General features: G+C 35.2%; 1 protein-coding gene across 3 annotated transcripts in view; it reads right to left on the minus strand.

The window, feature by feature from the left end:
• The window catches only part of LOC127929556 (zinc finger protein 239-like), a 55,817-nt gene that overhangs the window by 19,580 nt on the left and 21,742 nt on the right, over positions 1-14,495 (minus strand). For 2 of the 3 annotated variants that reach the window (XM_052517498.1, XM_052517493.1), the window contains exon 1: positions 13,493-14,096. In XM_052517498.1, coding sequence (XP_052373458.1) covers positions 13,493-13,802 — 310 coding nt within the window. In that variant the 5' untranslated portion in view covers positions 13,803-14,096. Of the gene's footprint in view, positions 1-1,457; positions 2,741-13,492 lie in introns of those variants that run through there. The other variant, XM_052517497.1, reaches the window with a different exon arrangement.

Here is a 14,495-nt window from a genome sequence, read left to right on the forward strand (position 1 = left end):
ACTGTCACGACGTGGCCCTTTGGGGGTGTATATCGTGACTAGTACACTGTCACGACGTGGCCCTTTGGGGTGTATAACGTGACTAGTACACTGTCACGACGTGGCCCTTTGGGGTGTATATCGTGACTAGTACACTGTCACGACGTGGCCCTTTGGGGGTGTATATCGTGACTAGTACACTGTCACGACGTGGCCCTTTAGGGTGTATAACGTGACTAGTACACTGACACAACGTGGCCCTTTGGGGTGTATAACGTGACTAGTACACTGTCACGACGTGGCCCTTTGGGGTGTATATCGTGACTAGTACACTGTCACGACGTGGCCCTTTGGGGGTGTATATCGTGACTAGTACACTGTCACGACGTGGCCCTTTGGGGTGTATACCGTGACTAGTACACTGATACGACGTGGCCCTTTGGGGTGTATATCGTGACTAGTACACTGTCACGACGTGGCCCTTTGGGGGTGTATATCGTGACTAGTACACTGTCACGACGTGGCCCTTTGGGGTGTATATCGTGACTAGTACACTGTCACGACGTGGCCCTTTAGGGTGTATAACGTGACTAGTACACTGTCACGACGTGGCCCTTTGGGGGTGTATATCGTGACTAGTACTGTCACGACGTGGCCCTCTGGGGGTGTATATCGTGACTAGTACACTGTCACGACGTGGCCCTTTGGGGTGTATATCGTGACTAGTACACTGTCACGACGTGGCCCTTTGGGGGTGTATATCGTGACTAGTACACTGTCACGACGTGGCCCTTTGGGGGTGTATATCGTGACTAGTACACTGTCACGACGTGGCCCTTTGGGGTGTATATCGTGACTAGTACACTGTCACGACGTGGCCCTTTGGGGTGTATATCGTGACTAGTACACTGTCACGACGTGGCCCTTTGGGGGTGTATATCGTGACTAGTACACTGTCACGACGTGGCCCTTTGGGGGTGTATATCGTGGCTCCCCCTCTCTCATTCTGAGGGGTGGGGTCATGACGTGGCCCTTTGGGGTGTATATCGTGACTAGTACACTGTCACGACGTGGCCCTTTGGGGGTGTATATCGTGACTAGTACACTGTCACGACGTGGCCCTTTGGGGTGTATATCGTGACTAGTACACTGTCACGACGTGGCCCTTTGGGGGTGTATATCGTGACTAGTACACTGTCACGACGTGGCCCTTTGGGGTGTATTTCGTGACTAGTACACTGTCACGACGTGGCCCTTTGGGGTGTATATCGTGACTAGTACACTGTCACGACGTGGCCCTTTGGGGTGTATATCGTGACTAGTACACTGTCACGACGTGGCCCTTTGGGGGTGTATATCGTGGCTCCCCCTCTCTCATTCTGAGGGGGTGGGGTCATGACGTGGCCCTTTGGGGTGTATATCGTGACTAGTACTGTCACGACGTGGCCCTCTGGGGGTGTATCAAGAAATACAAATACAAATCTATTTAATAAAATCTACAACTTTCCAAATCATATCATTAACATCATACTTGTATTCAATCAAATCCATAATCAAAATAAAATAAATAAAATACACATTTTTAAAATGTTAATCTGATTTCCGACACGATCATGTCTCGAGAGGAAAAAAAACTCAACTAGGCCTATTTTTTTTTATTTTTAAGATTTTCATACAAACATGATTTCACACCAACAACATTATCATAGTGGAGCATTGGAAAGGCTTTTCTACTGTGTGTTCCCTCTCACGTGTTTTCAGGCATCGAACAACATTCTCAGCCAAAAAAACTTGTCAGAACACAGCATCTATATTGTCTTATTCTAGGTCCTGTGTCCTAGAAAATGTCTTTCCACAATTAGATTCCCTAACTGACTGAACCCTCTTTTCACACTGGGAATCTATTCCACCAGCCCAGAGCCTCGACCCAGGATCTCTAGTGGCACAGCTAGCACTACGATGCCTTAGACCACTGCGCCACTCGGGAGGCTGTATTTTCTGATAGTTAATCAGAGATTTTTCACCAGAGTATCTCTTGCCACATTGATTTCTCTCCTGTGTGTCCGCTGGTGTATAATCAAACTGCTGGATGTAACAAAACTCTTCCCACATTGATCACAGCCGTAAGGTTTCTCTCCTGTGTGTGTTCTCCGGTGTATAGTCAGACGGCTAGAAGTAACAAAACTCTTCGCACACTGATCACAGCTATAAGGTTTCTCTCCTGTGTGTGTTCTCTGGTGTACTATCAGGCAGCTTGAGTGAGTAAAACTCTTCCCACATTGATCACAGTTATAAGGTTTCTCTACTGTGTGTGTTCTCTGGTGTGATTTTAAATGTCCTGACTTTAGAAAACGCTTTCCACAGTCAGAGCAGTGGTAAGGCTTCTCTCCTGTGTGTGTTCTCTGGTGTATAGTCAGCTGGCTAGATGTTGTGAAACTCTTCCCACATTGATTACAGCTATAAGGTTTTTCTCCTGTATGGATTCTCTCATGTCTTTTAAGGTCTGCTGAAGAGGTAAATCTCTTCCCACAGTCAGAGCAGCAGTGAGGTTTCTCTCCTGTGTGAATTCTCAGGTGTACTTTCAGTGAATCTGATCTTGAGTAACTCTTCCCACAGTCAGAGCAGCGGTGAAGTTTCTTCCCTGTGGGTCTCCGCTGGGGTTTCTTGAGGTGTTCTGCTCTGGAGAGACTCTTCTCTGCCTCGTCAGCGTCATGATGTTGTTGAGGCTCCTCAGAGGATCCACCATAGTCACATCCTTCTCCTGTGTGAACGACAAAGGAGGGCAGAAGAGAGGGAGGAGAGGGTGAATGCTTTTACAAACTTATTTGAAGGTTATCTTAATATGAGTCTAGCAATAATATATATTTTGTAAGAAAAAAAATGCCACTTTGTAGTAAAGTTGATGATTGTAGTTAGTGGTAACTAGAAATGGAGAAATAAGTTATTCAAGTTGTTGAAATCCTAAGCAGTGTGCCAGACGACTTTGTCTTCTGAGTGTTTTCTATCCACACATACTAATCATATGCATATACTATATTCCTGGCAGGGCGCTGAAATGTTGTGCGATTTTTAACAGAATGTTCGAAAAAGTAGGGGGTAGGATCAACAGGTTAATGAACATGCACCTGTGGAACGGTCATTAATTAAGACACTAACAGCTTCCAGACAGCAGGCAAGTAAGGTCACAGTTATGAAAACTTAGGACACTAAAGAGGCCTTTCTACTGACTCTAAAAAAACACCAAAAGAAAGATGCCTAGGGTCCCTGCTCATCTGCATGATTGTGCCTTAGGCATGCTGCAAGGGGGCATGAGGACTGCAGATGTGGCCAGGGCAATAAATTGCAATGTCCGTACTGTGAGACGCCTAAGACAGCGCTACAGGGAGACAGGACGGGCAGCTGATCGTCCTCGCAGTGGCAGACCACGTGTAACAACACCTGCACAGGATCGGTACATCCGAACATCACACCTGCGGGACAGGTACAGGATGGCAACAACAACTGCCCGAGTTACACCAGGAACGCACAATCCCTCCATCAGTGCTCAGACTGTCCGTAATAGTCTGAGAGAGGCTGGACTGAGGTCTTGTAGGCCTGTTGTAAGGCAGGTCCTCACCAGACATCACCGGCAACGACGTCGCCTATGGGCACAAACCCACCCACTTTTTGCCAGTGACGAGTCGCGTTTATTGTCGAAGGAATGAGCGTTACACCGAGGCCTGTACTCTGGAGCGGGATCGATTTGGAGGTAGAGGGTCCGTCATGGTCTGGAAGGTGTGTCACAGCATCATCGGACTGAGCTTGTTGTTATTACAGGCAATCTCAACGCTGTGCGTTACAGGGAAGACATCCTCCTCCCTCATGTGGTACCCTTCCTGCAGGCTCATCCTGACATGACCCTCCAGCATGACAATGCTGCCAGCCATACTGCTCGTTCTGTGCGTGAATTCCTGCAAGTCAGGAATGTTAGTGTTCTGCCATGGCCAGCGAAGAGCCCGGATCGCAATCCCATTGAGCACGCCTGGGACCTGTTGGATCGGAGGGTGAGGGCTAGGGCCATTCCCCCCAGAAATGTCCGGGAACTTGCAGGTGTCTTGGTGGAAGAGTGGGGTAACATCTCACAGCAAGAACTGCAAAATCTGGTGCAGTCCATGAGGAGGAGATGCACTGCAGTACTTAATGCAGCTGGTGGCCACACTGACTGCTACTTTTGATTTTGACCTCCCCCCCTTTGTTCAGGGACACATTATTCCATTTCTGTTAGTCACATGTCTGTGGAACCTGTTCAGTTTATGTCTCAGTTGTTGTATCTTATGTTCATAAAAATATTTATTTATTTATTTATTTTGTTGTTTTCTGAAAATAAACACAGTTGAGTGAGGACGCTTGTTTTATTGATGAGTTTATATCTGCATTTTCACAGTGCATTATCTACTAATTCGCAGTGCATTATCTACTAATTCACAGTGCATTATCTAATAATTCGCAGTGCATTATCTACTTATTCGCAGTGCATTATCTACTAATTCGCAGTGCATTATCTACTAATTCACAGTGCATTATCTACCAATTCACCGTGCATTATCTACTAATTCACCGTGCATTATCTACTAATTCACCGTGCATTATCTACTAATTCACAGTGCATTATCTGTTAATTCACAGTGCATTAGCTATTAATTCACAATGTATTCTGAATATTACAGTGCAAGATTATGAGTGCTACTGAAGGAAACTCACATTAAGTTCTGTGTCTATTCACTAATTCACCACCGTGGGGGAAAACTCAGGGGAGTTCTCATAGGCTGACAGTAAAAATAGCCTCATTTACAGGTTGAATATGAGTGCGTTTCACATTACTTTTGGATAATATTTTATTTATTTATTTAACCTTTATTTTACTGGGCAAGTCCGTTAAGAACAAATTCTTATTTACAATGACGGCCTACCGGGGAACAGTGAGTTAACTGCCTTGTTCAGGGGCAGAACGACAGATTGTTTACCTTGTCAGCTCGGGGGATTTCGATCTAGCAACCTTTCGGTCACTGGACCAACACTCTAAACACGAACCTGCCAACTGTAAGGCTCATTTGAATGTCCTGCTTAATATCATGTTTATGTCATCGTTGCAAATCAATGCATAATCAATAACAATGTAATAATCAACAACAATGTAATAATCAATAACAATGTAATAATCAACAACAATGTAATAATCAATAACAATAATCAATAACAATGTAATAATCAATAACAATGCAATAATCAATAACAATGCAATAATCAATAACAATAATCAATAACAATAATCAATAACAATGAAATAATCAATAACAATAATCAATAACAATGTAATAATCAATAACAATGCAATAATCAATAACAATGTAATAATCAACAACAATGTAATAATCAATAACAATGTAATAATCAATAACAATAATCAATAACAATGCAATAATCAATAACAATAATCAATAACAATAATCAATAACAATGAAATAATCAATAACAATAATCAATAACAATGTAATAATCAATAACAATGCAATAATCAATAACAATGTAATAATCAATAACAATGCAATAATCAATAACAATAATCAATAACAATAATCAATAACAATGTAATAATCAATAACAATAATCAATAACAATGCAATAATCAATAACAATGTAATAATCAATAACAATAATCAATAACAATGTAATAATTAATAACAATGCAATGTAATAATCAATAACAATGCAATAATCAATAACAATAATCAATAACAATGTAATAATTAATAACAATGTAATAATCAATAACAATATAATAATCAATAACAATAAGCAATAACAATGCAATAATCAATAACAATAATCAATAACAATGCAATAATCAATAACAATAATCAATAACAATAATCAATAACAATGCAATAATCAATAACAATAATCAATAACAATGCAATAATCAATAACAATAATCAATAACAATGCAATAATCAATAACAATAATCAATAACAATAATCAATAACAATGAAATAATCAATAACAATAATCAATAACAATGAAATAATCAATAACAATAATCAATAACAATGCAATAATCAATAACAATAATCAATAACAATAATCAATAACAATGCAATAATCAATAACAATGCAATAATCAATAACAATAATCAATAACAATGTAATAATCAATAACAATATTCAATAACAATAATTAATAACGTAATAATCAATAACAATAATTAATAACAATGTAATAATCAATAACAACGTAATAATCAATAACAATGTAATAATCAACAACAATGTAATAATCAATAACAATAATCAATAATCAATAACAATGAAATAATTAATAACAGTAATCAATAACAATGAAATAATCAATAACAATAATCAATAACAATGCAATAATCAATAACAATACAATAATCAATAACAATGCAATAATCAATAACAATGCAATAATCAATAACAATAATCAATAACAATGTAATAATCAATAACAATGTAATAATCAATAACAATGCAATAATCAATAACAATAATCAATAACAATGTAATAATCAATAACAATGTAATAATCAATAACAATGTAATAATCAATAACAATGTAATAATCAATAACAATGCAATAATCAATAACAATGCAATAATCAATAACGATAATCAATAACAATAATCAATAACAATAATCAATAACAATGCAATAATCAATAACAATAATCAATAACAATAATCAATAACAATGAAATAATCAATAACAATAATGAAATAATCAATAACAATAATCAATAACAATGTAATAATCAATAACAATGCAATAATCAATAACAATAATCAATAACAATAATCAATAACAATTAAATAATCAATAACAGTAATCAATAACAATGAAATAATCAATAACAATAATCAATAACAATGCAATAATCAATAACAATGTAATAATCAATAACAATGTAATAATCAATAACAATGCAATAATCAATAACAATGTAATAATCAATAACAATAATCAATAACAATGTAATAATTAATAACAATGTAATAATCAATAACAATGTAATAATCAATAACAATATTCAATAACAATAATCAATAACAATGTAATAATCAATAACAATAATCAATAACAATGAAATAATCAATAACAATAATCAATAACAATGAAATAATCAATAACAGTAATCAATAACAATAATCAATAACAATGAAATAATCAATAACAATAATCAATAACAATGTAATAATCAATAACAATAATCAATAACAATGCAATAATCAATAACAATAATCAATAACAATAATCAATAACAATGCAATAATCAATAACAATGTAATAATCAATAACAATGTAATAATCAATAACAATGCAATAATCAATAACAATGCAATATTCAATAACAATAATCAATAACAATGAAATAATCAATAACAATAATCAATAACAATGCAATAATCAATAACAATAATCAATAACAATAATCAATAACAATGAAATAATCAATAACAATAATCAATAACAATGTAATAATCAATAACAATGTAATAATCAATAACAATGCAATAATCAATAACAATAATCAATAACAATAATCAATAACAATGAAATAATCAATAACAATAATCAATAACAATAATCAATAACAACGCAATAATCAATAACAATAATCAATAACAATGCAATAATCAATAACAATAATCAATAACAATGCAATAATCAATAACAATGTAATAATCAATAACAATGTAATAATCAATAACAATAATCAATAACAATGTAATAATTAATAACAATGTAATAATCAATAACAATGCAATAATCAATAACAATAATCAATAACAATGAAATAATCAATAACAATAATCAATAACAATGTAATAATCAATAACAATAATCAATAACAATGCAATAATCAATAACAATAATCAATAACAATGCAATAATCAATAACAATAATCAATAACAATAATCAATAACAATGCAATAATCAATAACAATAATCAATAACAATAATCAATAACAATGCAATAATCAATAACAATAATCAATAACAATGCAATAATCAATAACAATAATCAATAACAATAATCAATAACAATGTAATAATCAATAACAATAATCAATAACAATAATCAATAACAACGCAATAATCAATAACAATAATCAATAACAATGCAATAATCAATAACAATAATCAATAACAATGCAATAATCAATAACAATAATCAATAACAAACAATGTAATAATCAATAACAATGTAATAATCAATAACAATATTCAATAACAATATAATAATCAATAACAATGCAATAATTAATAACAATAATCAATAACAATGCAATAATCAATAACAATAATCAATAACAATAATTAATAACAATGTAATAATCAATAACAATGCAATAATCAATAACAATAATCAATAACAATAATTAATAACAATGTAATAATCAATAACAATGTAATAATCAATAACAATGTAATAATCAATAACAATGCAATAATCAATAATCAATAACAATGTAATAATCAATAACAATGTAATAATCAATAACAATGTAATAATCAATAACAATATAATAATCAATAACAATGTAATAATCAATAACAATGTAATAATCAATAACAATAATCAATAACAATAATCAATAACAATGAAATAATCAATAACAGTAATCAATAACAATGAAATAATCAATAACAATAATCAATAACAATGTAATAATTAATAACAATGTAATAATCAATAACAATGTAATAATCAATAACAACGTAATAATCAATAACAGTAATCAATAACAATGAAATAGTCAATAACAATAATCAATAACAATGTAATAATTAATAACAATGTAATAATCAATAACAATGTAATAATCAATAACAATAATCAATAACAATAATCAATAACAATGCAATAATCAATAACAAACAATGTAATAATCAATAACAATGTAATAATCAATAACAATAATCAATAACAATGTAATAATTAATAACAATGTAATAATCAATAACAATATTCAATAACAATAATCAATAACAATGAAATAATCTATAACAGTAATCAATAACAATGAAATAATCAATAACAATATAATAATCAATAGCAATGCAATAATCAATAACAATAATCAATAACAATGTAATAATTAATAACAATGTAATAATCAATAACAATATTCAAAAACAATAATCAATAACAATGAAATAATCAATAACAGTAATCAATAACAATGAAATAATCAATAACAATAATCAATAACAATGTAATAATTAATAACAATGTAATAATCAATAACAATGTAATAATCAATAACAATATTCAATAACAATATTCAATAACAATATAATAATCAATAACAATAATCAATAACAATGCAATAATTAATAACAATAATCAATAACAATGTAATAATTAATAACAATATTCAATAACAATATAATAATCAATAACAATAATCAATAACAATGCAATAATCAATAACAATAATCAATAACAATGTAATAATCAATAACAATATTCAATAACAATATAATAATCAATAACAATAATCAATAACAATGCAATAATCAATAACAATGTAATAATCAATAACAATAATCAATAACAATGCAATAATTAATAACAATAATCAATAACAATGTAATAATCAATAATCAATAACAATATAATAATCAATAATGTCATCAATAACAATGTAGAACAAAAACATACTAATCATACTATATGTATGTACAGGGATACTGGAGGGATGGAGGTAGATATGTATAGGGGGAAGGAGACAGGGATACTGGAGTGATGGGGGAAGGAGACAGGGATACTGGAGTGATGGAGGTAGATATGTATAGGGGGAAGGAGACAGGGATACTGGAGTGATGGAGGGAGATATGTAGAGGGGTAAGGGGACAGGGATACTGGAGTGATGGAGGTAGATATGTATAGGGGGAAGGAGACAGGGATACTGGAGTGATGGAGGTAGATATGTATAGGGGTAAGGGGACAGGGATACTGGAGTGATGGAGGTAGATATGTATAGGGGGAAGGAGACAGGGATACTGGAGTGATGGAGGGAGATATGTAGAGGGGTAAGGGGACAAAGGAGACAGGGATACTGGAGTGATGGAGGTAGATATGTATAGGGGGAAGGAGACAGGGATACTGAAATGATGGAGGGAGATATGTAGAGGGGTAAGGGGACAGGGATACTGGAGTGATGGAGGTAGATATGTAGAGGGGTAAGGAGACAGGGATACTGGAGTGATGGAGGTAGATATGTATAGGGGTAAGGTGACAGGGATACTGGAGTGATGGAGGTAGATATGTATAGGGGTAAGGAGACAGGGATACTGGAGTGATGGAGGTAGATATGTATAGGGGTAAGGGGACAGGGATACTGGAGTGATGGAGGTAGATATGTATAGGGGGAAGGAGACAGGGATACTGGAGTGATGGAGGGAGATATGTAGAGGGGTAAGGGGACAGGGATACTGGAGTGATGGAGGTAGATATGTATAGGGGGAAGGAGACAGGGATACTGGAGTGATGGAGGTAGATATGTGTAGGGGGAAGGAGACAGGGATACTGGAGTGATGGAGGTAGATATGTGTAGGGGGAAGGAGACAGGGATACTGGAGTGATGGAGGTAGATATGTATAGGGGTAAGGAGACAGGGATACTGAAATGATGGAGGGAGATATGTAGAGGGGTAAGGGGACAGGGATACTAGAGGGATGGAGGTAGATATGTATAGGGGTAAGGAGACAGGGATACTGGAGTGATGGAGGTAGATATGTATAGGGGGAAGGGGACAGGGATACTAGAGGGATGGAGGTAGATATGTATAGGGGGAAGGGGACAGGGATACTAGAGGGATGGAGGTAGATATGTATAGGGGGAAGGGGACAGGGATACTGAAATGATGGAGGGAGATATGTAGAGGGGTAAGGGGACAGGGATACTAGAGGGATGGAGGTAGATATGTATAGGGGGAAGGGGACAGGGATACTGAAATGATGGAGGGAGATATGTAGAGGGGTAAGGGGACAGGGATACTAGAGGGATGGAGGTAGATATGTATAGGGGGAAGGGGACAGGGATACTAGAGGGATGGAGGTAGATATGTATAGGGGGAAGGAGACAGGGATACTGGAGTGATGGAGGTAGATATGTATAGGGGGAAGGGGACAGGGATACTGAAATGATGGAGGGAGATATGTAGAGGGGGAAGGAGACAGGGATACTGGAGTGATGGAGGTAGATATGTAGAGGGGGAAGGAGACAGGGATACTGGAGTGATGGAGGGAGATATGTAGAGGGGTAAGGGGACAGGGATACTGGAGTGATGGAGGTAGATATGTATAGGGGTAAGGGGACAGGGATACTGGAGTGATGGAGGTAGATATGTATAGGGGGAAGGGGACAGGGATACTGGAGTGATGGAGGTAGATATGTATAGGGGGAAGGAGACTATATACAGGGTCTGTTCCAGTACCATATTAACAATGTACAGGGATACTGAAGTGATGGAGGTAGATATGTATAGGGGGAAGGAGACTATATACAGGGTCAGTACCATATTAACAATGTGCAGGGATACTGGAGTGATGGAGGTAGATATGTATAGGGGGAAGGAGATAGGGATACTGGAGTGATGGAGGTAGATATGTATAGGGGGAAGAGGACAGGGATACTGGAGTGATGGAGGTAGATATGTAGAGGGGGAAGGAGACAGGGATACTGGAGTGATGGAGGTAGATATGTATAGGGGGAAGGAGACTATATACAGGGTCAGTACCATATTAACAATGTGCAGGGATACTGGAGTGATGGAGGTAGATATGTATAGGGGGAAGGAGACAGGGATACTGGAGTGATGGAGGTAGATATGTATAGGGGGAAGGAGACAGGGATACTGGAGTGATGGAGGTAGATATGTATAGGGGGAAGGGGACAGGGATACTGGAGTGATGGAGGTAGATATGTATAGGGGGAAGGAGACAGGGATACTGGAGTGATGGAGGTAGATATGTATAGGGGTAAGGAGACAGGGATACTGGAGTGATGGAGGTAGATATGTATAGGGGGAAGGTGACTATATACAGGGTCAGTACCATATTAACAATGTGCAGGGATACTGGAGTAGAGATCGACCGATTAATCAGAATCAGAATGGCCAATTAATTAGGTATTTTCGGACACCGATTTTTAAACATGAGATAAAGGGTGAGGGAATAGAAGCTTATTTAACACTTCAAATAGTGTTATTATCCAATAGTGTTATTATCAAATAGTGTTATTATCAAATAGTGTTATTGTCAAATAGTGTTATTATCAAATAGTGTTATTATCAAATAGTGTTATTATCAAATAGTGTTATTATCAAATAGTGTTATTATCAAATAGTGTTATTATCAAATAGTGTTATTATCAAATAGTGTTATTATCAAATAGTGTTATTATCAAATAGTGTTATTGTCAAATAGTGCTATTATCAAATAGTGTTATTGTCAAATAGTGTTATTGTCAAATAGTGTTATTGTCAAATAGTGTTATTATCAAATAGTGTTATTATCAAATAGTGTTATTATCAAATAGTGTTATTATCAAATAGTGTTATTGTCAAATAGTGTTATTATCAAATAGTGTTATTATCAAATAGTGTTATTATCAAATAGTGTTATTGTCAAATAGTTATTATGTTATTATCAAATAGTGTTATTATCAAATAGTGTTATTGTGTTATTATCAAATAGTGTTATTATGTTATTATTAAATAGTGTTATTATTAAATAGTGTTATTATGTTATTATCAAATAGTGTTATTATTAAATAGTGTTATTATTAAATAGTGTTATTGTGTTATTATGTTATTATTAAATAGTGTTATTGTGTTATTATTAAATAGTGTTATTGTGTTATTATGTTATTATTAAATAGTGTTATTTGACACGTATCTTTTTGACCCAAACGGCGTTCCGTAGTATACTTTGACATCGGTTTTGCACATCGGCTTTAATAAACTAGACGTTGGGCCGATAACGATGTTGGCATTTTTAGTGAATAATATCGTCCCTACTTTATATCTTATTATAACGACATGACAAAATGGGACATTATTATTAATGACTTATTAAACAGCTGTAACAAGATGTCCACCACAGGAAATCCTCGCTGGCTGATTCTTGAAGAATATAACTGATAAACGCCTCATAGACACGGAGTTTACAAAACATCTGGAAACACCGTCTCTTACCAGGACAGACTGACCCTCATTGATGTCACTTGTTAAAATCCACTTCAAAATCAGTGTAGATGAAAAGGAAGAGACGGGTTAAAATACGTTTTTTTTAAAGCCCTGAGACAACTGAGACATGGATTGTGTATGTGTGCCTATTCAGAGGGTGGGTGAAGATTTAAGTGCCTCCAAACGGGGTATTGTAGTAGGTACCAGGAGCATGAGGCATTCATAGTGTGTGCTTCTGTTATTAAGACGTTACTTACTGGTGTTAATCAGTTCTGCAACCTCTTCTTCTTCTTCTTCCAATATGACAGTTATCTCTCCCTCCTCTTCTTTTACTGTAATACCTTCCTCCTCTTTCACTCTGAACGCGTCTTCCTCTTCTTTCACTGTAACATCCTCACTCTCTACTTCTTGTTTTACTGTAACAACCTCCTCTTCCTCTACTTTTGTTACTGTGACATCCTCCTCTTCCTCCTCCTCTTTCACGACAATGTTCAGCCAACGACCCTCTTTCTCCGTCCAGCAGACCTCCTCTTCTCCAACAGGAGGAGAGTAGCTTAGGGAGCTCATGGTCGGGGGATGTTAGCTAACAGTTAGCTAGCTAGGCTAAAGCTAACTTAACCAGCCAGCTAGCTGACCAATAACAACGTAAATATGAAATTAAATCGGATAACTATCTAGACGACAGAAGTGGGTTTAAAACACAGTGGCTAATATACACGAAAGCGTCTAAAGAGCTATATTGGTTCGGCTAATTCCTCTATCAAGCTACCGAGGTGTCTGACGAACTGTTGCTGCTGTTGAAAGAAGCGTTCCGTCCACTACATTATACGTCACACCAACAGCATCGCCTTAAAGTCTCAGACCGCCATCTGCTGACTGGAGTGGGTAACGCAGTTGAGTCAAATGTAGATTTAAAATCTAAATGTAAAAAAGTAAGTAAATAACTTTTAAACTATTGTTTTTATTTGATTTCAATCATAATATTATAACATTATATGAAACCTACATAAAAAAGGGAATGAATTTCAAATTGGCTTTATTGCCATGGAAACAAAATTGAGATAACAAAACAACCCAAACAACAAATGTAAACATCTCAAATACATTTCGAGTGTTATATTACCAGTGTTTTAGCAATGTGCAAATAGTTGTAGTACGAACAGTAATCTAAATAAATAAACAAATAAATATAGGTGGTATTTACAATGTTGTTCGTGTTCCACTGGTTGCCCTGTTCTCATGGCAACGGGCCACAAATCT

The sequence above is a fragment of the Oncorhynchus keta genome, unplaced genomic scaffold (genome assembly GCF_023373465.1).
Source record: "Oncorhynchus keta strain PuntledgeMale-10-30-2019 unplaced genomic scaffold, Oket_V2 Un_scaffold_8240_pilon_pilon, whole genome shotgun sequence".
Classification (NCBI taxonomy): Eukaryota; Metazoa; Chordata; class Actinopteri; order Salmoniformes; family Salmonidae; genus Oncorhynchus; species Oncorhynchus keta.